The sequence below is a fragment of the Grus americana genome, chromosome 6, assembly GCF_028858705.1.
Source record: "Grus americana isolate bGruAme1 chromosome 6, bGruAme1.mat, whole genome shotgun sequence".
Classification (NCBI taxonomy): Eukaryota; Metazoa; Chordata; class Aves; order Gruiformes; family Gruidae; genus Grus; species Grus americana.
Genome location: NC_072857.1, coordinates 15,964,243 through 15,990,488, shown reverse-complemented (window position 1 = coordinate 15,990,488; position 26,246 = coordinate 15,964,243). Strand labels below are relative to the sequence as shown.

Below are 26,246 nucleotides of genomic sequence, written 5' to 3'. Positions count from 1 at the left end.
ATGTTCAGCATAGTTAAAGGTTTTTGCTGATTCCTCATGCATTTTCACACCCATTTCAAAGATTTTCACTACGGTTATGAAGCAAATTTGTTCTCCCAATTACTCTAATTCTCTGGCAAACATCTGCTGTCCATGCTGTGCAGTGCCTGTCAATACACTGATCTTTCAATATCTTGTTTCTTGCAAAAATTGCTACAATTTTACTAAGAAGTAAGACCCTTTTCCCCAAGACCTACCCCCAAAACCTCAACCATTATAAAAAAAATGCACCAAACTTGCATTATACAGGAGTACAATACTGTCAGACTTCCCTCTAATTTAATTTTGTTCTTAATCTGTAAATTTGATCCATGCAATTGGAAAAAACAAACAAACAAACAAAAACCAACAAAGACAGACTGAAACAAAATACGGGAACATCCTGTCTGAATCAGTAAGGGAAGTTATGAGGGCAAATAAAGAATAGATAGTCACTAGTTTTCAGTCAGAGTACTTCATCTAGCTAGATTGCAAGCCATTTATTTTCACTGGCAATCACATGATCTTAAAATGATTCAAGCTGAGAATTCCTGCCTAGATTTTGAAAAAAAACAAGAGAACCTGATGCATCAGCCTTTTTTCATTATGAACTGACAAAAGGCCCACAGGGCACTAACTCCTCATTCGGTTCTACCCTAGGGCCCTCTGTGGGGTCCTCTTACAACCTGGGTCTGTCAGAGAAGCGACTCGTAATGTGTTCAGGACTGTAGAGCTGGTCCTGGACCTGTCACCTGGCCAAGCCTGTCACTAAAGATACAAGATCGGTCCTGGACCCTTGTTGATATTGCACAATGAGCAAAATGCACCTCAATGAGTCATGACCACCCTCCTGCACATCCTTGGAGAACACCAATGGCAGTAATTTACTCTAGTTCTTCCAAACCCAAACTCTCAGAATCCTGAATTAGCTTGCATGCTTGTTTCCTATCAATAATAGAAAACAAGCTGTAATAGAAACAATAGAAAACAAACTATAATATTCTAAACTGCTGAATAAAAGAGAATAAATATAATATAAAACTAGCATCTGCTCTTTCTTGTTGGTTAGAACTTGCAAAAAGAACTACAGGGTAAATAGCAATTGCTGGTCAGGATTCCAGAGATGCTGCTCACTGTGTCATTTCTGCTGGATCAGCTTGCCTCATTCAGAGCTTGGGAAACCTCATCAGTGGCAACATCCATACAGAACAAATATTCTTACAGCAATCTCTGGATCAAATCCTGAATTACAGGCAGCTCACAGCAATACTGTCTGTACTTTCTGCCTTCATTACAGATACCACAGTATAATAAACAATTCTGCTATTGGCAGTTTATTGAAACAATACAAAACTACTGTCTTGAATTAAACCAGGAAAGTTTATACTAAAGCCATAAAATAGAGATGGAGCTGCTATTGCAGCACTGAAAATTTGGAGTTTTCCCATTGACTTTTCTCAGTTTATCAAATCAGAATCCACCCCCTGCCCCTCCGCTTTCTTTTTAATACTATCCCAAAGTGAACGCTACCGTGCTGCAGTTAAGCCTCGGTGCTCACTGGACTGTTCGGGCCAAATTCTCCCTTTTCAAATCTACTGCAATATGCAGCATTACACCAGCAGAGGACTTGCCCTCCTATACTCTCTCTTGCTAAGAAACTAATTTGTTTGTCCTTAAGCCTACGTTTCTAAATTTCCAGGAGCAGAAACGCATTGTGGCTTTAAATATAGACTGTCAGTTTGTGGCTTGCGTCTCATGTTACACACAGACAGCTTGAGACTCTAAACACGAGTTGGGCAGCACCATTAATATCTTAGAAAAGTGTCAGTACGCTTTCGAAATGCTCTGTATTTTCATTCCTGAAGGCAGGGGGGAGGGAAAAAACATTCAGATGAAACTTTTCTAAGCCAGGGTTGAGGCGGAAACGTTACTAAGTTTGCTCGGTCCTATTCAGGAGCCGGAGCTTGCAGAGCCCATTTCAGTTCTTCACACACACGCGCACACGCAAACACAAAGAAGGAAAAAAGGAAAACAGTTTCATCACAACTTTTTTTTTTCAGGATTAGTCTCAGGCGTTTTTCTTTTTTTTTTTTTTCATATGCAACGCATTAGACAATCTTTTCCTTAAGCAGCAGCGTGGTAAATCCACTCTTATTGTAAGGAGGAGGGGGATAAGGGTACTCACGTGGTTGAGATGTCGTATTGTTTTGGTAACTCATAATTTACGCCTTTGAAAAATGCCTTATTTGTGTTGACAGTCTCTCTTCCCTGCTCAGAACCGACGGCGGGATTGAACAGAACAGCTGGAAGAGCCCAGGAAAATGCTCCTCTTGTTCGGGCTCTCCTTGCCTGGCTCCTGACCCCTTTACAACTGGAAAAGGAAACAGCACATGTGTCATTCTCTTTTGCCTGTGTAGCTCACATGAGCGGGGAGGGGCACCCATTTGCAGATAGCAGTAACTGTTTTCAAGTTTTGCAAGTTGGATGTATTCCACCCCTCTGCTTTTACTAGCCAGCAACCAGTGGAAAGAAAACGCTCTTTTCATTCTTAGCCAAATCTAGACGCACCTATTAGATTCGCTTCCCAAACCCCTACCCACCACTGTTGTTATTATTTCTTTTAAGTGCAAAACTTGCTGCTGACTCCCTTCCCAAAATGCCTGTCATCGGTGAGTGAGATCAAAAGTAGGGCTTTCAATTTTCATTGCCCAGCAGCATCCTTAACACTCACAGTCTAACCGATTCAGTCCTTTTAACGGGTGAAAATTGAGAATGACATTTAGTGGGTCAGAGGAGTTACGTCAGCGTATAGCGTGAATCTACACCGTGCTCAGAACAAGGAGGAACCTGTGGCTGAGGCACAGGCTGAGGCACACAGGTTACTCCAGTCCTGGCTCTGACACAGGCTTCTAATGGCACCTTGGGCAAAGCAATTAATCTCTGCCTCAGTTTCTTATCTGTAGAATAAAGATGATACAACTGATTTCCTCCTAGTCTTGGTATTTTTATTTTAATCTGCAGGCAGGCGTTGTTTATAAATAGGATATATTTATTGATCTCCATGACGTAATTTACTCATACTCAGCAGCAAGTTTTTCAGCATGGACGAGGCTACCAGCTCCCTTGTTTATATTGCTATAATTTAAAGCTATCTGTCTGGCTATCAGCATGCTATACTGCAATCAGCAGTATGTAGTTGTTGTAAGCGTGCATACACAGTCAGCCTGTGGTTGACATGGGCTAGGACTTCTAGGTCATACCAAAATCCAAGTAATTTGTAACACATATGTCTTAGACACTAAGAAGAGTGGACAAAGCCTGGTCCTGTTTTCTGTGAGCCAGAATGGATTAACCACCCGCCTGTGACAGCAAAAGCACAGTAACCGTTGGAATGGAAGTGGAAAAAACCAGTCATGAAATTCAGCCTGAGACTCATCCTGTTTTGCAAAACTGTCGCAGGATATTTCTGTGAAATCATCTCAGTGACCTCCTACAAGAAATCAATGTTATGGAGTTGGTTAACAGTATTTATTTAACAGCCATAGGATGGAAATAACAGTGACTTATTTACATGCCAACGACAAATAACAGCTTGTTTGTGAGCACAGATACAGCAAACAACTTTGGTCAGCATTTTCCACACTCTGGATTCGTGGTAGAGAGCCCTGGAACATTTAGTGATAGACAGAGCAAAGCAAGGCACAAAACAAAGAGGGAAAAATAATAGCAAAAACTCCTGACGTTGCTCCACTGGCTGCAACTCTATAGCACAACATGGATTTACACCAGGTAGCTTCTCTATGAAAAAAATGATGGGCATGTTATCTGTTACTTTTTCTATACTTGACGTACAATATTCACAGGTAAAATTGGGGTTTTCTGTCCTGGGGCATGAGAATCGTTGTCAGGCAAAGTTGTTACATTTAAATCTTTCATCATACTGATCCCTGAGAAATTTCAGAACTGCTGTCGTGAAAAGACTTCTCAACTGCAGCTGAATTAAAGGATGGAAGGTATTGATACCTTCATTATGTTAGTGCCAGTGGTCTAGACACTTCCCGGGAGTTTTGTGGTGGACTACTCAAAATGGCATACACATAACCAGGTGGGCTCCCCTAAACTGATCTCAGTTAGCTCCCAGTGCGTAACCTCTTTGCATCTATGCAACACTTCCTGCATCTGTCTTTGTTCTTTTTAAGGCTACTCTCCTACCACCAAAATCACTGGGAGAGTTATACCCAAGTTTATATAAAAGGATTCTGGCAGAACCAAGCCCACATGGGAAAGTCCCCCTTAACACCTTGATATCTTCACTTTTCTTAGGACTTCTTTCTTGGTTTATTGAATAGGCTGTGATTCCCAGGAAATCAGAGTGCCATGTCCCAAGGCTGTTGCTTGCCCTCAAGCAGGCTATAAAAGAGACTCCCCTTGACCTTTCCCACTCATCATTAATGGGAAATATGTGAGGTTGAAAAGGGAAGCGAGCACGACAGCTCCACGCAGCCCAGCATGCTTCCGGAGAGCCTGAGACTGGGTCACAGAACAAAGAGCAGCCCAGTGCTCTCTTCCTGCCCTGACCTTCAGCTGGCCACCCCTGGGGGACGGGAGCCACCAAAGGAACCCAGAGGCAAAAATGGGAGTGGGGTGGTGATGGGGAAAATATGGGATTAATTGTTCATTTCCAGCTTGCCTGAACACTTTCCTAAACTTTAAATACAGCTGTTGCTTCTGGCAAAAAAGCCCCCCAAATGGCGAAAGGGTGAAGATAACACCGGGGTAGCTGAAAGCATGTCCTGTCTAAGGGCTGTGGCATTCATACAGGATCCACCGGAACAGTGGGGTAACACAGATATGCTGGGAAGCGTGTGTGTCAGCTGTGTGGCTTTCATCAGCCAATTACCTGATCTTCTGGGGCCACCATGTGCCCATCAACCTACAGGAGAAGTATCAGCTTCCTGCCCTGGTGAATACTTTTGTATCTCCAACCTTTGAAAGCTTAGGGTGGCTTTTTGAGCAAGGGAACCAAAATTCCCTTTTTGTCTCAGTAGTGCTTTCAGATGTGACAGTCCTTTCAGGACCAAGAGTGTTAGCTCAGAAGTGGGACCCCTTTTGCCTCTGATACTGCAACTTAGCCCCCTCCTCTTAACCACAGCTATGTAATGCATTCATAGTCAGGCACACATGGTTGTTCTCTTTGATACTATCTTGCTCTAAGATAAATGATATTTCACAGTCATTCAGGCTGGGCAAGCCGATGCCACGTGCTGCTGCTGTTGTTCCCAACAGGAAGGGAGGGTTTAGGCTGCACTCAAAGGAAAATAAATAAATAAGCCAAAGGAAAAAGTCTCTTTTCAGGGAGTTATGCCTGACGACAATAGGACATCAGACTAGAAATCCCTGTCTTTGCTGGATTTTTATGACAAAACATAATGCAAAATCTGTAATGTCAGCCTGTAAAATCTGTAGCAAGATTGAAAGAAGCTGAGAGGAAATCTCTCGGTAATATCCTTCATTGTCTATCCTACACAGCCTCCCAGCCTTGGAGATGGTGTTTGGATCCATCACCTGGACCTTTGAGGAGAGGATGTAGCAGCAACTGAAGCTGTTCTTGCCTGTTTGTGAGTTCAGGATGGATCTCATGCCCATACTAATGGCCACATTTGCATGAGCCAGCGGTGTATCCCACCAGGCTGTGTGCCGTGGTCACCTGGTCAGCTAGTGTGAGAGACGGTGGTGGCTTTCTCCTCTCCTCTTCTGGCTACACACTTCAGGCTGTGTTAAACACACCAGGCTGGTCAGCTATGTGTGGTCGGGATGGATCCCAAACTTTGAAGACTTTCTGCAGGTCAAGGAGAGATATAGCTATGGTGCAGCAGAAGCTAGGCCGAATTCTGAAGGAGGGATACTTCATATGAGAGGTGCTTCAAGAAGGCATTTAGCTCTGGACACCTTGTGAAATACCATTTTCTACTGATTACCTTCCTCTCCATCTCTGGAAGGAATAATAGTCTATTTATTTGTTACCTTGTGAGGTAGGGTCTTCAGTCCTGACTTCAATCCTCTTGTTTCCTTCCTGTTTCCCATTTATTTTTGTGCGAGGAGTGTGGGGATTACTGGTCATAGACTACCCATCCCCTGTGTGAGCTAACTCAGGTCTGGAGAATGTAATGGAGAATGAAACCTTTGTGGCCATGGAAAAGGGATCAAAGTAGAGTTATTACCCAGGATGGACTGTGATGCTAGAGTAACTCCTGTTTTATGTGGTCCCTATGCTGCCAGTGACTGTAAGTGCAACTAGCTTGTGAAATCCTTGGGGCACAGAGCAGGAATTTTCTGTCGGCAGTCATAGCAGTAATTGTTACTGAACAAGTTCCTAACCTTCACATAATGCCAAAAGAGAAGGATTTACTCTGGAGATAAGAGATCAACTCTCCTTCCTACTTTGTATCTCAGGCATGCAACTTTTTTTTTTTACCACCCCTCTGACTTCCAGTTGAACCTTTGGGATATATTCCTATCCCTGGAACACAGCGTACCCTCTGCTTTGCCTTATCTCACATGTATTTGCAGCTAACAGATGTAGTGTGCCTGTTTGTGTTTAAGACATCCCTGCTTAGGCTGTTAGTTTATTTGGGGCAGGTTCTTTTCCATTTGTGTCTGTAAGGTATCTGTGAACTCAGGGGAACCTTCAGTGTCACTACAATAGAAATCCTTCTCAAAACATGCCATCACTCTGTCAAATGGAAATATAAGGAGACTCTACGTCTTCTCTATGGCCCTGTGCATGAACTGTTGTTTATTTAATGACACCATATGGAGGGAAAATGGGTGAAGTCAAGAGCACAGTGGACAAAGTGTTGCAGATTCTCTGTGGCTATCTATAATGTTGTCGTGTCCAAAGATCACACAGGATGCCTTAGAGCCGCTGATTCCTGCCTCCTCTCCAGTCTAATACCTGATACCACTGGAAAGCACGTCATCTGCTTGTACTCTAGACCAGTCAACAGGATGTTGACATGCTGTTTGATAGTGCACATTTGGGTCAGTAGTAACATAAACTGGGGAGATGTGGAGGCGGTGAATCATACTATCAGCTCTTGCTGAGCTAAAGAAATCTGAGAGCAGGCTTTGGTACATAGATTTCTCATAACAAAAGAACTAAAAGATAAATAAAATAATCATGCTAAACTTTAAAACAAACCAAAGGGAAGACTTGCTCACACAAAGCAGAAACAGTGGAAGTCATCGTTCCTAGGGGATCTGGTGTAGTTAGACCTTCAGTTTGACTGAAAACCATCATTCATGATTACATAGTTGGAACTGTATTATCTGTAGCATAAATTCAATAAGTTGTTTTTTTCTAGGTCATTGCATAACTCCAAAATGGATGGAAAATTGAAAATCAAGAGTCCTGATGCTTGCGGAGCCTGGCGTGTTTTGTTACCCAAGTGTTAAATTAAGCTTTCACTACTAGTTAAGCGCAGGTCAAAATTCTCTCAAAGGTTTCCTGTCCGTCATCTGGACTGTCCTTTTGTAACATCCGGGTTTGTCTCTGCCTGAGTTCTCTGGGAGTTTGGATCCCAATCTCTTCTGTACTTCAGCAAGGGCTTCAGCCTCTTTTCTACCCTTTGTAGTCTGGATGGATCAGGCTCGGGTGGGACATATTCAAAGTTGAGATCTTTCTAATCACAGTGTGAATGCTTTGACCAAAGCAGTAGCTGGGGTATGTCCAACAAAGGTGTTGGATAAGTATATAAGTATGTGTGCTTTAAATCCATTCCTGAATCTGCTTCCCACGTTGCAGCAACATGAAGCCGCACAGTCAGACTGGCAGATGATATTTCATGAAATGTAATATCACTGAGGTATTTGATCTCATTTTTAGCCTGCATGTACTATCATCTCTGGAGAAAAAGGCATCAGATTAAGACTACTTTTGTAAGTGCAAGAGCAAAAGGGTCTTGCTTCTCTCTTCCCTTCTCTTCTCTTCTCTTCTCTTCTCTTCTCTTCTCTTCTCTTCTCTTCTCTTCTCTTCTCTTCTCTTCTCTTCTCTTCTCTTCTCTTCTCTTCTCTTTCTCTTTTGTACCTCTGGCCAATCCACAACTGGCAGTCTCTATGCAGGATTGCAGGCTAAATTTACTTAGAGGTACTTATCCTACCAAATTAATGCTGTCCTGCTAATTTTTAGAAACACACTTTATAATTACTGTGCTAGATATCTTCCTCATCATATTGATGTTGTAACAGTCTTCACTTTGGTTATCAGACTGCTTTCCATAGCCTTGGATTAATTATAAAAGCAGAGATGCTTCAGCGCAGAGTTTAGAGTTTCAACCCACTATTTGAGCACAAAGCTGGCATGTGATAAAGGCATAGTTACATTGAATGAAACTAGGGCACCATGAGGATGTGTGTGATGACCCTGAGACCCTGTCGCTTAGCACTGCTCCTATCACTGTTTTAAAAATAACTCCACAAAATTCCTAGCCCAAAGGAAGCTCGAACTTCATTTTTCTGATGAGTCATGTCATATTAGTTGTTTTTATTTTAAAACAACCTTAAACTTGCATGGTTTTTCTTTCATTCTGCAACTTGTCTGAGCAATCATGAAGATGTTTGTGTTTACTGACTTAGTCTAGTTGCTTCCTTTGTTAAGTGATTAATTCAATAACTCGAAGACGTAGTCAGCAATCCTAATGGAGTTCATTAGAATCTCACCAATAATTCACTGCAGCGGGAAGAAAGGGCTTACAGGCAGTTAGGACAGATCTGGGTCCTCCCAAGCTCCCTCAGGGTGTGTTCTCCTCTGATCCCTGCCTGTAGTGTTTGCAAATCCTTAGGCTCTTGGAGACCATTCCCAAAGTGGCAAATGGTTGCCATATCCTGCATGCAGGGCATCTCTTAGGGCCACAAAGATGAAATTTGGAAGCTCCCAAAGCAATGAAGACTTTTATTCTGGTAGTGCTGGGTTGTTTTGGTTTTTTTTTGGGGGGGGCGGTTGGGTGTTGGTGTTTTTTTTAATTAATCTTATTCTAAACAATTCCTAAATCAATAGACATAGGATCTGGGGAGCCCTGGCTAAAATCCTGCTGTAAACTTATTTTTTCTTACCTGCTCACTGGTGTACTCTAAGGAAAACAAAACATAAAAGCCCCCATGTTTTTTAACCCCTGCTATATGGACACGTATGTCTTCCCAGTGCAGTCATGTGCCTGGATTTACTAACATCCTGCACACAGTTCCTCCCATTGCTTTCAACAGACTATTCACAGGAATTAAGCAGATGAGAAACTGAGTGTAAAACCAGAGCTCCAGGGAGGACTCTTGAAGCCAAACCCAAGCATTAGACATGTGATTCCCCACTGTCTTTTAACAAGACACAAGAGGGTGCCTTACTTTTCCTTTTAATTTTAAAGGAAATTCATCCACCCCTGCTTAAGGGTAGTTTATGGTTCTCTCAAACAGTTAAATATTCATCTCACATAAGTGAGGTTCCTAAGCCACTGATAATAAATTTGTGTTGCAAGCTTTGTACAGGGAGTGGGAGAGAAAGTGTTCCCAAAGTGCAGCTAAACGCGCTGGATGTGGCTATCCTTGAGGCCCACTGCGCAGTGAGTCCAGCTAAAATAGGATACGGTCTTAAAACCAGCTAATCTGCTGTTCCTTTTATTTGTGCTAAGTAAGTTTTTATACAAAAATGGATATAGCTGTCTGCTGTGATGGGAGTAAAAATTTAGAGTCGTCTATTCTAATAATAAATTGCATGCTGATCTTTTTTTTTTTTTTTACTGCAGCAAAGGCAATTCAGCTGTATCTGATTGGCACTACTTCAAGATTTTTGACGTTCAGCAGGAGAAAAATATACAGCTGCAAAACCCAAAACAAAGCAAAAACCTCTCAAACTGCACATGCTGGAATGGCAACAAGCCCAACTGCAACAGTTCACCAGACCCACTCACGACTAATCAGGCACTGGGACACACAATGAATGCTTTTGCTGACTAAATTATACAATAAGTTTTGTTTTGTTATCATGCAGATTCCAAATGTTTCATTCTGGATACAATGTCACAGACTTCCTTGAAACTTATTTAAATGACATGTATGAACGTGGTTGAAAATTTTAGCTGTTGATTCTACAACACTCCTGTGGATCTACTTTTTAGCATCCCTGTGTTCCTGTTAGACATGGTAGGCATTACACTGCAAGTAAAAGGTGAGATGCTGAAAGAGAATATGTAGCGATTACTCCTTTCTTGTAATGTGCTGCAAGCAAAATCTACTGATATGTACATACTTCACTGTGAAATCTGCAATGCTTTATTTAGAAATAGTTTTCTTCCTTATTTAATCAAGGAGCTGCCCAGGAAGTTATAAGTCAGGACAATAAACATAACTACAGGGAAAATATCTGAATAATCTAAACATATATTTATTTTCTCTACCGAGTAGAGTTGTGGCTTATGAAGTCAGGCTGAAAGTAGATTTGACAGGGAGAGTTCAGGAATGGAATCGGTTTAGATCAGGAAGTTTTGGGAAAGAAGATCTACGTTCAGAAATCTGTAGAATCACTGGATTTTGTCTTTTTTTTTTTTTTTTTCCAAACACTGAAACAAGAGCTGGAGAAATTCTGTGTAACACCAGCGCTACACTGTTGATTTGCCTCTGGGAACTCAAACCCCTATTAGGAAAGCACGGAAGACTGTCCTTATGGCTACCTTGATTTAAGAAAACACAAAGCATGCTCTTAATTTTAAGCACATGATTAGGTCTTTTTCCAAGTTGAAAGCACGCTTAAAGATTTCCCTGATTACTGAAGGCTTCCTATAAATATTCATGTATGGACACTTCTCTACCACATCACCAAAATTAAATTTCCTAATTATACTCAGACTCTATGATGAGGCAGTCTATTGAAAAAGCTTTTTAAAGATAAGGGGTTAGTGTCATTTTATGTAACTTCAGTGACTGAGATATTAGTCACATAATCTGTTCTAGTCTTCTGCATTCCCTCTGGAGTAAAAAGAGGAGATAGAGGTTTCCAGAAGGTGATTCGTTCTATGGCTAAAATTAGGTGCAATGAACTACATCATGTCCAATAATTCTGTCTCCCCTCTAAGGAAATAAACAACCCCCTTCTTTGCTGAGATCCAGACCTAAAGGACATTGCAGCATTTCTAGGAATATTTAAATTTGCTATTTGTATTCTGGTACCATTTCACGCTCCTCACAGAAGCCATCCCTCTTGTACTGAGCAAATACAAATGGACAGAGTCCTTGCCTTTACCATGTAAAAGTGCTGGTATGCTTTGGAACAGTGGGCAATCAAATACTCATTTAGAAAGTGCAACTGATTATATGCACCATGTAGCATGAATAAACACTCTGTGTTAATTAACGCTCTGTATCAATATTCCATCATTTGAAATTTCACCTGTCATCATCTTCTGTTGTTTTCTTTTTGAACTTAAAATAATTGTCAGATATCCTCTGAAATGTTGTGCTTATAGTTTAAATAAATTTAAATAAACCGGTGTTATTGCATGTTATCCATAATGCCTTAAAAGCTTTAATTGCCTGAAAAGTACAGTAATTACAGCCAAATAAATTTTTACTTACTTTGTTTCTTTTACTGTTGGTTAATTTTTTTTTACATTAATTCAAATCCTGACCTTTCTCTGAAAACATGTACTGTTTTCTAGTCACTGTAGTCCTTGTTAATATTCGCATCAGTGATAATGATTGCTCTCAGCTTTAATGCTTCCAGAAATTTACTTGTGTTAGGACTGTGTTAGTAGATATTTAGAATAGAACTTTAGATATGCTTTTTGATAGTGAGATGGAGGTATACAAGTTCTAATAAAAGAGTAGATTTTTTTCTAATGAAGCAGGTAAAGAAAAGTAATTGCAAATACTTAATAAGTTATCCCTCTGTTTATCATATATTGGATATAAGACCATCATCTTTCAAGTTTAGAACTGGGAATGACCCCTCGGAACTTGAATTTAACTAGCTATCATTAAATAATATTTTTTTTCTGTAGTACCTTCAAAGTTTCAGAATTTTGTTGTACCTAATAGTCTAAAATAATTAATCTTTGGGCTGTGAGATCGCACATCTGATAACTATACAAATATTGCTGTGTGCTTTTTGTAGGTGCAGAAATAAAGAAGAGAAATAAGTGCTTAAAGATATCTAGCGGACCTGGACAAATTCCCATGTAAATGATCTAGCTTGGAGTATCTCAGCTAAGATATAAAATGAAAAATAAAATGGTAGTGTCTTGCTGGTATCCGATCTCACTGAATAGAGTATCCAGATATTGTCTACATGGAGGAGAGGAGAGGAGAGGAGAGGAGAGGAGAGGAGAGGAGAGGAGAGGAGAGGGAAGAGAAGAGAAGAGAAGAGAAGAGAAGAGAAGAGAAGAATATTTCAGATGGAAGGGACTACCATGATCATCTAGTCCAACTGCCTGACCAATTTGGGGCTGATCAAAAGTTTAAGCATGTTGTTAAGGGCATTGTATAAAGCCACTGTGGTTTACAGTGGTTGTTGAGAATGATGTTTTATCCTCCTCAGGTATTCAAAATGTGCAATTCACCTGAAAAAAATCAGAAACATCTCCACCAAATAACACTGTTGTTTTTCTCTTGTGTTACTATATATTTCTTTTGCTGCTAGCCCTGCCTGTTAATCTTCCCATCTAACTACTCTTAAATCACTGGCAATCCAGCACAACCATCAGTCCAGCCCAGACTCGAAGTGCGTTAACAGCTGCATCCGGTTAGCTGCACCTTGTAACAAATTATCTGTGCACAGATATGAGCAGTCTAACTCTGTTGTTATCATATCAGTTAACATTTTTATATTGTCCATTAAAGTCAGCATTGACTTACTAGTGAATTTAATGGCAAATTGAATGGCCATGGGCAATATATAGACTTTAATTACATACACGCACTGAAAACCCCCAATATTTATGTTTATAGTCAGCTTTATAACAGTGTAAGGTCAGTGTCTTTCAAGTTTTGGAAGGTATGTGGTGAGATTCAGTAATTCTATTCATGGGTTTGTCCTAATAGCAGAAGGAGGACAGCACATTTCTAGCAATTCTCCATACACTGCTAGTGAGCTGATACCATAAAACTGCAGTTTGCTGGCAGAGAGTTAAAAATTATTTAGATTTCTTAGAGGAGTAGAAGATCACCTACAATGTACTGACAGAAAAGGTTGGAAATTTTGAGGTTTTTGATCGCTGGGGAAAAAAAAGATTTAAAAGAATCCTGCACTGCAAATATTATCTAGAAAGAAACACAGACCTGTAATATTGAGATATGAAGGGCTTTTTTCCATTTAGAAATTTTCCTCCATCAACTCTACAGGGACTTTTGCCCCTTGCATAGACTGTCTGAATTCCCTGGGAAGTCCAGTTGACTGCTTGAAGCTAAATGTGTCTTTTCACTTTTAAAAGAATCTCATCAGCTGCAGATCTTTATAAGAAGCCTGAGATGAACCGCCAATGGTTGACCTTACCTCTTCTGGGAACTGTGGTGGCTTGAGCTAACTTCTGTGGTCTCATCAACATTTTGGAAAACAAGAAGAATCATCATGGAGGAGATTTTTCTCTTCCATTTTGAAAGTATGGAAGATAGAAATATTTAAGTATATTGGGTTTATGCTTCATACAAGCCCAAGGACTTGCTGCAGAAATACTTCTGTTTAGATTATCAAAAAGAAGATTGAGAGGTACAATCATTATTCCTTGCAAGAATCTCCATGGGAAGGAAAAAATAGGTACTAAAAAGGGGTTTTAATCTAGTGGAGTAAAGTTTAATGAGAGTTAGCAGTTGTGTATTTTCTCTGTAACAATGCAAATGAGAAAAAAAAGATACATTTTTTTAAGAATCAAGATTTGGAACAAGGTACTGAGAAAAAGTATGAATTTTTCTATTTCTTAAAATCTTACAGACACCTTGCTGGAAGATTTATGAGTCAAACAGAAGTTATTAGTTTGATATCATTCTGTGGCCTGAGTGGCCTTGGAGATACTAATCTGTGAATCAGCCAATGAAAATCTATGGCCTGTAAAGGGCAGAGTATCCGATGACATGATCGTGATGTCTCCTCTGTCCCTACAGGCCACAGGCCGATGAAACCATCTGTATTAGCTCACTCCAGAGTTCGCTGTTATAGCACTGCCCAAGAAATTCACTGTAAACAACCTCCTTGGTTCTGCCTTTATGGCTATAGAAGTAGACTTGAGACATACAAATTAAGTCATGAGCACAGAGGGTGGAGAGTGTCACCAAGCAAGCTATCAGTGTGACATTTGAAAGCTGCTGGCTGACTGCAGAGTGATATGCAAGCATATACATGAAGCATATAGGGAGGCAGGAGACATATATCAGAGACAGCAGCTGGCGTATCAGGTCTGGGACAGCTTCTACCAGGAGAAGAAAATTGATTGCAGTTCCAGGCGGAGTGTCTTAACTCTTCTCTCCCTGCCCATGGAGATTTTATTTCTTGTATTTGTACAATCCCAATAATTTATTTCCAAGATTAGTCCTTTTACTGTATGTTACTTCTGGTCTTAATGTCCTGAAGTGCAGCTTATTTTCTGTTATCTCACTGTAAAAGAGGGATAAAGCTATCAGATTTGTGCTCGGTACTTTGAGCTCAAAAGAGTAGAGTAACTTCAGATTTATCACTATGTAACTTAGAGTGATATTAGGTGTTAAATTTAATATAACCCTTCCCTGTGCAAAAGAAAGAGGGACAAATTCTCTGCTGACATAAAACGAAAGAGCTCTGTTGGAAATAAAAGAGATTCTGACCTGGGGTTCAGAATATTTAAAAAATACCTAGAGAGAACAATTGAGTAGGAGGATATAGTGTTTTCTACTTTATTTCATGACTTCAGCACAACTACTTTTCTCAGCATGAGCCCAAGTCATCAAAGTTTCTCACCGTAGAGTCATTCACTACAGGTTTTCTCCGTTATCCTGCTGTGGACGTTAGTGCGATGCCACGAGCTCTCTCACACCTGTAGGTATGGTTTCTAAACAGATTGGTGTCTCCTGGAAATCATGACACATTTGTCCTTGTGATGTAACCTCGTCTTTCCTGGTGTGACAAAATGTGCTCTACCAAAAATAACCTGCTTGTTGTTACTTTCCCAAAATGCTCTCAAAAGGATTTGGTGTTACCAACTAGTTATGCTGACAAACCACATTGCAAACAGAGGGGTCAAGGATGGTTTGGTGCGTGAAAGTGAGAAGTAGGAGGTAATGATATGATTTAGTAAAAGGTACCGAGATAAAAAGGAATAGTTGAAGTATTGTAGTATGTAGTACTGTAGTAAACAATAGGAAATTAGGTAATATTGCAGAATAAAGATGAAGTGAGGAAGAGCTCCAGAAAAAGGAGTGAGAAAGAAATTCTCCATTCTTTTAGAAACAGGCAAAGGAGGAGCAGAGAGGGATGATGACTGTTCTGTCCAGAGTAAGGGTGCAATAAAGTAAACCAAGCTACCTCTGAATGGGCCAGTCTGTCTGTCTCTGTCGTTCAGAGTGTTGGGAAGCAGGGTAAGTGTGCCAACACTGTGTGGAGCTCTTCTAGAAAGGAAAGCAGCCCTGACAAAGCTCTGTACTTCCACAGCTGTATTCCTTCTGGATATAGTGGTGCTAAATAAACTGGCTTTTCATGGTACACCCTCCTCACAAATGTAGGTATTTTCTGTGTCCCCTGTAAAAGATCACCCAAGAAGTTCAAGCTGGTCATCCTCCTGAGCGTGGTTCAGGTACCTGAACCACAAAGGCATCCATCCTCTTGTTTAGAGTAATCAGAAAGCCAGTTTTGTCTTGGAGCCAAACTTTACAGATAGTCATGCGCTGAGCCAACTCCTCACTATCTCAAATACCTCTCAGCAGTGAGAAGTGGGGTCTTTCTTCTCTGGTCTGACTCCAAGGAATGCAAAATATACTTTTGTTTTGTTTTGTTTTGTTTTTTTCCCCTCCTCCCTTTTGTTTATAATGTGTGCAGTTCATACTCTGTCTTGGAAATTGTTGTCACCTTAAATTACAACACTGTCAGAAATGTTTATCTCATTAGAAGGGCTAGAAAAGCAGTGCAATAAAGTAAAATTAAATTACTACAGTAGCTTGGGTATTAGTGACAATGTAGGAAAATGATAGCAGCAAGAATGGCTGAGGAAGTATTACAGCTCCCCAATGCCTAACACAGTAGCAACTATTCGAAACAACTGTTATTTCTTTTTGATGTTTGCTTTTAATATCTGCTCTTTTTTTTTGGCACCAGATTCCTCCAAACAATGTATTAATGTTGCTTCCTTTTACGCTTTGTGAAGTCCTCAGGAGTCCTCTGGTTTTCTAATGTCTGGATGGTATTTATGAGGCATCTGTTTTCAAAGCTGAGGGCACCTGTTACTAAATTCACTCAGTTTGAATTACACGATGTGCAATTCTACTGAAGTTTCTGGAAGGAGCTTGTATCAAAGCGGTGCCACATGTCCCAGGATGGGGCTGCAGACTCTGGAACCAAATGTCACCTTCTTGGAAAACTCTTTGTAATATAGTACAGGTGATGATGTGCCAGTAGGCTTCAAAGGTCTGAGTTGTAAGTACACATTTCAGCAGAAGGGGAATATATCCTTGGGAGACATTAAAGAAAAAGACTGACACCAATGCAGATGAACTGTCACTGAGAGCATTTCGACAGAAAGGAGGCTTCCAAACCAGCCATATCAATGATGAGTCTTGGTATTACTTCTCCAGACAGCTGCTGGTGGATGTCTTCACAAGAAAAATGTTGCTTTGTCAAGGTCAGGGCAGATACTTTCTTATTCCTTTATGTAGAGGAACCTGTTATTTTTTTCATACATAGTTATGTCATTGCTTATCTAAGTGTACCAATAAAAACTGTCTTGGCAAAAAGCTTGAATCATAACTTACCTTCTGAAATGTCTTTGATTCCTCCTTTTCCTATGATAAATATTTTTCATGTTTTTAAACCTCTTGGGTCTTAATAATTCTATACCAAACAGTTAGAAATTCCTGCAATTCCTGTCTGTGCAGAAATATCTGAAGACAAAAGAAATAAATAACAAGACCCCAAATCACTGAAAACTTTGACGGTAAGATTTTATCCGTAAATACAGCAAAAATTCAGCATCTTATCTGTGATGTTTGCTGATACGATAGTCAATTAGGATATAACGTGCAAATGAAGTGAATGTAATTACACACTTTATGCATGCAAAAGAATAGTTGTATATGCACATCAGTCACCCAACTATTTCTCCTGCCTTTCTGCACATGTAGGTCCAACACATTACATTCACAATGGCACCAAGTTTGAGTTCTGGGAGACTTGTTCATTCTTGTGCTATCATAGTCTAGAGGCTGGAAGAGCAGCCGGCATCTCTTTGCATCTATTATACAGTTCGGCCCCTGTAAGTGCTGAAGACTGACATGTAATCTGCCCACTTGTATCTCACCTGGCTGGCTGCAAATCAGTCATGTCCATGGTCATGCTTTTGCACTGCAGTAGCTTAGCACCATACTAATAACCATTAAAATTTACAAAAGTCGAAGGCTCTGCTTAGTGTCATTTAATACAGTAGAATATGCAGCCACTTGATATGGAACAATGTTAAATATCCGGTCAGAAAGATACACAAAGGAAATGTCCCAAAACAAAAGGAGTGCTGAAGCTTTTTTTTTTTTTTTTTAAAATGTTTCTTCTGGATTCTCTAATGTGTTGTCCATTTGATGAAGTAAGCTGAGTGCTTGCTGTCTGCTTTCAGGATGTCCTTGGAAATGAGAGACAATCTCATTGTTTTTTCCTGTTGAAGTAGTTAAACATTAAAAAAGCAGATCTTTGCTTCCAGTACATTTTTGGAGATGATCCATGAAAGGAAGGACCAATATTCAGGTGGGTTGCCAGAAACAAACCAGCTGGGTCACTCTAAAGACCTGCACTTTCCCTTAAGGTATCTGAAACAGTGGTGAAATTATCTAGCAGTTTCCTTCCTAAATACAACATATTTATTCTCTTGAACTTTTTGGAGTCTTCCCCTGTTTCAGACCAAAAGCCCGTTCCTCCTCTATCCATTCATCTATCATTGTCTGTTAGTTATTGAGGTCTGGCTCTGTATTGGTTTTGTATATATGTAACACAAATATATTAAGTAGGATGTAGTTATCATATTGCTTGTTCAGAGCCTCACCAATTCCTTTGCTTCCCTCACCCTTGCCAAACATATTCATTTTAAAAGAAACTGAGGGGTTTTGCTTAATTGAGGGCTTGTTTGTCTGCTTTCTTCTGATGTATTGCCATATGCTTTCTGAAACCTTGGAAATCTGTCTCTTCATCAGCTGCTTGTTCCCCAGTTAGAGAGTACCATTTGTAATTATCTGATATTTTAATCATTTCAGCTAATACGCTTAAGGTTTGGCTTCTTCTACATATCCTGACCAAATTCCATCTTTTCTAAAGAGCTGCCATTAATTGTACTGATTCAAAATCAAGCCTAAGAAAAGCATGGATAAATGAGCGTCAGGTCCCTTGCTTTTGCTAGATCCTCATGCTGTATTTACCAGCAACGATTTCTGTGTACCTGCAATACTTAAGTGTTACATCTTTGGACTTCTGCATACTAAGCCCCTGGTCCTTTTCCCTGCCTTCACTGATCTTGTTCACCACCTGCCTATGCATAGTGATGTATTAAAAATCCTGCTGAAATCTGTGTAAGTCACATCCATTCCCCTGCACTTCCAAGGATACTGTATTATGCCTTCAAAGCCATGTGTTATTTTCAAGTGATGTACTCTTAAAGATCTTTGCCTGATAAATGCCTTCACTTTCTTGGTAACACATCATTTCAACTTAAGTTAGCAACTCAGAAGGTTGCTTCTTAGAGAAATGTTTGTCATATGAGCTTATAATTAACGTGACCCAGTTTTGAAAGTTGGAATAGTTGCATTATCCAGCTGATTCTCACCCCTCTGCTGACATTTAGCACAAAGGGAGGGGGCTTGAGCCCTTAATACAGCCCTCAGGTCCCCAGGAGCGCTGGCACTTCCAGGGGCTGCGTGTATTCCCATCAGGTCAGCGAAGTGGGACAAGACATAACAATAACCTGGACACAACTTTTGTTTCTGGCTGTGGATTGTCTTGGATATGTCAGCTCCAAGCTTTCCACTGAGATTCTTCTGAGTTTAAATATGTACAATATTGATGGATATAGTGATATGGTTGATTCCTTTTATGACTAAGGGAAAGCAATAGGTGTTTCCAAGAAATGATTCATCTAATCCTTTTTAAACATGTAATTTAGGCTGTGACAAATTGCAACTGAGAAATTCCTATTTCTGTCCACTCTCTATAAAGGGAATCTGGACTACCTACTTTAGATATGGTGCTTATCCTGAAGGCTTTACAAGTTAGGTGGCATGCATCTCATCATCTGTGACGTGACTCTCACCATCTGTGTCTATATTGCTCATTGCTTTTTGGCAATAGATATTACAATATAGGCTAAATATACATTAGATGCTGCAGTAGGTGGTCTGAACGTGGTCTGGAAGTGTTAGCTAGAATTTGAAAGTATACATATGCAAATGTTAGGCACAATAAAACCACAGTGACTGGCATATTACAATAAAAAAGGATTTTACTGGATTAGGTATCTTGGAATAGTCTCGACTTTGGTTCTTTATTCTGCTCATTTTTATTAATATATCTGGACTAGATTTTTGTTTTGATTTGTTCCCCCCCCCCCCAGTAACACATCCCCATAGTCTGTGAATAACAAGACAGGGGGAATCTGGCATAGCTGGACAAACATTTTTGTACATCGAGGAAGAAGGAAATGACTGGGTTCATCATTGGTGGGACAATACTAGGAAGCTATTTATGTTCTTTAATAGGAAGATGTATTTTCCCAGGCCCTAGGAAAAATAAGGTGATGCTTTGTGCACTTTGTATCGGCCTAGCAGCAAAGTGAAAAAGCAGGAGAAATTGGGTCCGTCAGACTTGTGGGCAGACATTGAGGAACACTGAACAGTCAAACCTCACAGGGAATTTTCCTGTTCCTGTCTTCTGTCCTCAGTTGTGAAAAAAACCTGCTAGTGGGGAAAGAATACACAGGGACTCTGTCGGACAGCAAAAGAAAATCGAGAAAGGGAGGCTGATATGATGAAAATGATATCCAGTGGGTATCAACTGAGAAAAAAAGTAGTGATTCAGTGATTCTGCCTTCGAACAATAACATTTTGCATGTAATTCTGCAGGCCTATAGCGCAAATCTTTTAACTTTTTCATTAATAACCTGCCTGATGCAGTAGAAACATTTATTAAAACTGCAGTGTATAACCTAGGAGGGACTTGCAAAGACACTGTAGAAGAAGATAAGAATTCAAACTAATTCTGGTATGTTGGAGTCATGGTTGGGAAAAATCTGGGATGACATAATATAAAAATAGAAAGTGTGAGACAGCAGAGTGAGCAATGAAAAATTAGGTGCAGAAACAGAGGATGGGGAATAGGTAGCAGTTCTTCAGACAGCTGAAGAGTTGTAACAGTTGAACAAGTCATGTCATGTTCATGATATCATGGGAAAAGCAAACATATAAGCAGGAGTATCACCTGTAAAATATAGGAAGTTATCTGAGCATTGACAAGGCTTTAGATGAACTACCATGTATAGCTTTCTAAACTACACTGCAGAAAAGATATCAAGCAATTGCAGAGTTCAGGGGAGACCAAGTGAATGATCATTGCTCTGGTAAACATGACTTGTGATAAAATGCTGGGAGAAAAAAAAAGTGGTTTTGGTCCTTGGCCTAAAGAAAACATGCCTGTGTGGAGAAATGATCACAAATATGCAAATACATATAAATGTTTTCCATGGTCACAGAGCCAAGACAAGAAGTAACAGGACCAAAATGTAGTTCCAGTCTAAAGGGCTATGTTGTCACTTGACGATGACAATACTATGTGATGTGAGAGCCCATATTAGACCAGCCAGTGTTAATGGAGAAGAAAAAGGCTCCTTAGTCTGCTACTAATTCTATATCTAGATTCTGTTCTAAACATTTTATTACCTTGGCTTAATTTAGGCCTAAAGTAATGTTTATATTCTACCCTAACATCTAGAATGGTAGGGAGAGAAAAAGATATTAATAGGAAAAATTACAACATGAGGAGGAAACCTAAATAATCTTAAATCAAGACAGAAAAATTACTCTTTTCACCATTTTTCATTTGCTTATTTGTTTAAAAGAAATAATTTCTCCCAGCTGCTGGTTTGAAGGTTTAAAAAACCCCAAACACTCAGTTCTCAAACTGGGTAGTATCAAAGGAATTAATTAATTCCACTTGGATAATTAATTTGGTTTGATGGACTTCAGCATTGCAAGGCAGGGTGGCATATTAGATTAGATTCCCCAGATATGTATTAAATAATAATAATGACAATAACACAAATCTTGTGTTTCTTTTTAAGTACTTGTAGAGAGTATTTTAAAACCTTAATTTAGGTTTGTAGTTTGCATTAGTTTGGTCTTGGGTTTGGAGGGTGAAACTGGGAATTATCACAGGCTGTGCTCAAAATGAGAGCCTGTCTTTGGGAGGTGGGGCAGATCATATTAGCATTTATTTTGAAGAATCTCTCCATGTCAGCAGAAGCTCTAGGTTTTGTATTTGCATTGAGAAGAAAATACAATGCAACCTAAGCAGAAAGATAGCAAAAATCCCTGGGAAAAAGCCTGATTATCTTAGGCCTTGGTATTTAAAAGCATATCAGAATGTTTTCATGCCCTTTTTTCATCTCCTGCTCTTATCTCTGACTCATTCTGCACCATGTAACATCTTCCAAATTATGATTATTATTATTACTGCTATCATTATTACTACTTGCCTCTTTTCTTTGTACATGAACTGGAAGCCCTAACTTTTATCATGGTGAGGCCCAAATACAAGGAGCCTGAAGCTAAAACAGAGTAAGAACAGCAGCTGGAATCATCTCCATGGGAAAGGAAAGGAAGAGGTCAGGATGATGTCCTGGGATCCCCAACACTTGCACTGCCTTCTTCCTCTTAAACTCCACTGAGAGGAGCTTTGCAAGCACCGAGGCAGGAAGGAGAGCTCAGCAGCCACTGCTTGGCTCCCGATTTCCAGGAAGGGCAAGAGGAAGGAGACAGCAGTGCCTGGATAAGCAGCTAGACAGACAGCCAAAAGCGTCCTTACCGTTTTGTCATCCCAATTTCTTTCCTGTGCAGCTCTGGGACCCCAGCAAATATCAGGGCCAAATTGTCAGGGCAAGCAGATGGGCAGTCATCCCGTCTCCCTAGGGATGCACTGGGCTTCCTGCACAACCACATCCCTGCCTGCACAGGCCAGCAGCCCATTATCGATGCGGCCCCATACAGCCTTCTGCTGGAAGACATCCTGAGGGGGATATCACAGTGTCTTTGGGGTTTTTTTGCTGTTTAGATATTTTCCTTCAGAAAGAGATAATGGCTTGCAGAATTTAGACCTGTGCTTTCTCTGTGGAAAACTATCTCCTTTTCTTTTCCTCCATTCCCAGCTCTGGCCTTGTTTCAATATCTCTCTCCATTGCCCATCATACCCGTTTACTCTTTTTCTTTTCACCCAGTTCCACTTCTTTCTGTTCCTATTTTCTTATTCTAAAGAAAAAAGTGAGAACTCTCTGCATTCCCTCAAGCCTCCTTATATCTTGTTTAAAGTCTCTCAGCCCCTCCCAGAGCCTGGATTTTTCTTCACAGGAGAAAACAAAAGGTCTAACGTCCTTCCCCTATCTCTGAGCTAAGGCATCTTGAAAGAGGCAGGCTGAGATAAACATGTATTCATCTCCAGCGCTCCCAGATGCATCTCAGACAGTCTCCTTTATGGGAGCAAGATAAGACAATTTTGTGCAAGAGATGAATATCTGTAAGCAGCATTAAGAACAAGAGCTCTGGTCACCAGCAGGGGAAAAGAGATTGCTTAAGCCCTCAGCTTCTGTCGCAAAGACTGTCCTCATGAATCAGAAATGCTCTGGGAGGAGTATGTCCCTCTGACACCGTATTGTAGCACAAGATATTTTTCAACAGCCAGGAACAGAAAGATAAACTCGCCTCTGTGTTACATGGGAGACTTTCGGGTAGGCTGTGATGCATGTTTAAGCTCTAGGTAGGTGGGTGACTCACCACAAAGGCTTGTGAGGGGAGATTTGCCTTTTGATGTCCGCGGGGCTGAGTGAGCACTGCCTAGACACGGTGGAGGAAGAGGGTGCCACACGTCGCACGCTCACAAGCCCTGGTCTCAAGGAATTGTGTTACAGGAAGGAAAATACATTCCAGCAAAGACCTGATCCTGGCACCCTCTCTTTTGTTCTTTCACTTGCTTGGGAGCATTTTCTGTCACAGCTAATCAAGGCAACAGCACTCCTGCTCTTACTAACCCTGACTGGGAAGAAACGATATCCCTAGTCCCGGTGGTTGGTGCTAGTACTTGCTGCTTCAGCAAAAGCGCTGAAAATCCATACTTTCTGACAGGTGGTGGTTGTGGCTAAAACGAGCCCACAGAAGTGCAGGAAAAGGAAGTCCAGGGAGGAATGTAAGCATAAATGTCCCAGTGGGGGACTAAAGGAGAGGTCCTGGAGTCTGAATGCCATTCAGCTGCCTTGTGTTTTCTTTTCTTTCTCTCAGCTGGGGGCGGGGGGAGGGGAAGAAGAAAGTAAAAAGAAAAAAAGGAAAAGGAAAAAAAGTGACCCTTCTGGAGGAATTCCTACAAAAACACCAGGGCACCTGGACCTGGGAAAGGTGAGGAGCATGTTTTTCTGAAAGCAGGGAGGTACATAAACTGGGGTTTGTGGTATGAACTTAACAGTGAAATTTCAGCAGTGAATTCCCTTTTCATAAAGTTCAGGCTGTTTGCTTTCATGTACGGCTGCCTCTCCTCTCATGTTATCACTGTCAGAGGTCAAATCCTGAGCAGTTAAAAAAAAAAAGGCGTTATTTTAAAGCTATTTATATTTCTAGGCAGGATTGTAAGGCAGGACTGGCTAGCCCACAGAAGAGGCAGTGAAGTGCAAACTCTTTCATATCTAGGAAATGAGTCGGGTCAGGTAGGAATCAAGCATTGTTAGTGCCTGGCAGCTGATGGCTGGTCTACGTGCAATGACTTCCTTGCTCTGACTGCTCTCTGGTGTGAATTAATGTTGGCAGTTTCAGCCAGCAGAAGGAACAAATAGGTCAACTTGGCTGAGTCATGTTGTCCTTAACTCCGGAACTCTGACACTTACCTGAGGGACTCGCCCCTGGTCCCACTGTGTTTCTGCTGCTGTTCCCCTGGATCCAAAAGGATAGCACAGGTATCATAATAACAGCAGACAGTGGCCACTGCCAGCAAGCATCTTGGCCTCCTTTTGCTGGACTAAACAAGCACAGATCCTTTAACCTCTCTTTGCATCTTGCGTGCTGTAGGTCATGAGTTCTGGTAGCCATGAGCGGCTTGGTTTTAGCAACCACATCGTAAAATATAAGAATCACTTTTGATAGGTGATTGATGGTAAAATGCTTACATTTTAAAGGTAAACCTCAGCAATGGAAGCCCTGTTAGAAAGTTATCACATAATTTTACCCCCTGGGCTCAGCTGGAGTATTAGCTGAGGATGGATTGACTTTATACTGAGTCAATCTGAAAATTCTCTAAGCAAACAAAGATGCTGCAGCATTTATATTGGATGTGTGTTGTTCTGTGAGATATTCAGGGCTTTCAGATACAGGAAGAACTGAACCTAATGTTTCTCCTTTAAACTGCAAAGGTCCTGTTGTTTACAATTCATTTTTTATGTCATTTAAAGGCAATTTACTTCAACAGCTTACTTGTGAAACCATTTATTCAGGACAAAACCGGAACACAAAGCACTGAGGACAAGGCAACTGAAATGATCCTCCCACTCTCTTCCTATTAGCAAGGATATTGGCTTCTGATCCACATTATAGGCTTGGATACCTTGCACACAGTGTTAGCATTTTGGCTTTCGTGGTGCAGAATTGATTTTTTAAAAATACTTTTATTAAATTTCTTTGAACTTTTCTGTTTTAAAAGCATGATGAATCAGACTACACCACAATGTTGTTTTGCACGTGTTTTTTTAAATTAAGGTTGAATCTTAGATTCCTGTCTGAATGCACAAGTCATGATTTTTTTGACTTTTTTAACAAATATACTCCTTTCATCATTATTTTCCTCTTTTCCAAATTAACTGCCAAGTCATCCTATGAACTCATTACTTGACGATGTGTTCGTTCATTTAGAGATGAGCGAAGTGGGAGAAGGGAAAACAATCTTCCCTGGTAACATCCAGTTTCAAATATTTATTTTTCTATAAAGTAAAGCAAGCATGAAAACAAAAAAAATGTTTAAAATTAACACCAAAAAAGTAAAAAACCTTTTAAAATATGTTTTAAAACTAGATACTTTCCATTGGAAATTGAAAAAATAGAATAGTGTCCAGCAATGTGTCACAGTCTAGAGAAGTGGTTGCATCCATGAAACAAAAACAAAGGAAACCCTTCATCAACAGCAAACCAGACTGCAGAAAATTCCCTCTCCCCAGAGTTGTGTTAGTCTTTCTTTTGGCACTGTGGATACCCTGAGAGAAATTATTCAATGAATTAATATTTGAGGAAGCAAGAAAAAAGGCAAGAGAGAGTAAAACAAGCAAATAACCTGCATGAGCAAACAAAAAAATTCCCTAATGGGAAAACAAATGTTATTTGACTGACCAAATTCGGCTTCTATGATGTGAGGCGGCAGCTCTGGGCTCCTGCTGACTTCACAATTCAAATGTCACCTTGTGTCATGGGAAGCAGCAGCTCTGCCTCTGGTGATGCCTTGGAACTATCCGCGATCTTGTGACTCTCCCAGAGGTGCACATCAAGCCAACTTGCAGTGCAGGGTCTTGACTCTTCACTGAAGTGCTGCCATCAGGCAAAGCCAAGTAAAAAAAAAAAAAAAATAAAAACTCTACAGTTTTGACAGGTATGACTCTTTTCAAGATGTTACATCACCTTCTGCCTTTGCATTTTGAGCACTCCTCTAATGAAGATCTGATTCATGTTCATGTTAAAGCTGCTTCTGATCAGAGCCCTTCTGTAACACAGGGGACCACTGGCAGCAGAGAAATAGTTAACAG

The 26,246-nt window shown here is 40.4% G+C and overlaps 1 protein-coding gene across 1 annotated transcript in view; it reads right to left on the bottom strand.

Annotated features, from left to right (window-relative positions):
• GYPC (glycophorin C (Gerbich blood group)) overlaps positions 1 to 25,853 on the bottom strand; it is a 58,906-nt gene extending 33,053 nt beyond the window's left edge. The window contains exons 1-2 of the mRNA XM_054830307.1: positions 25,837 to 25,853; positions 2,204 to 2,389 (exon numbers count right to left, since the gene is read on the bottom strand). Coding sequence (XP_054686282.1) covers positions 2,204 to 2,237 — 34 coding nt within the window. The 5' untranslated portion in view covers positions 2,238 to 2,389; positions 25,837 to 25,853. The remainder of the gene's footprint in view (positions 1 to 2,203; positions 2,390 to 25,836) is intronic.
• Between the last annotated feature and the right edge of the window lie 393 nt (positions 25,854 to 26,246).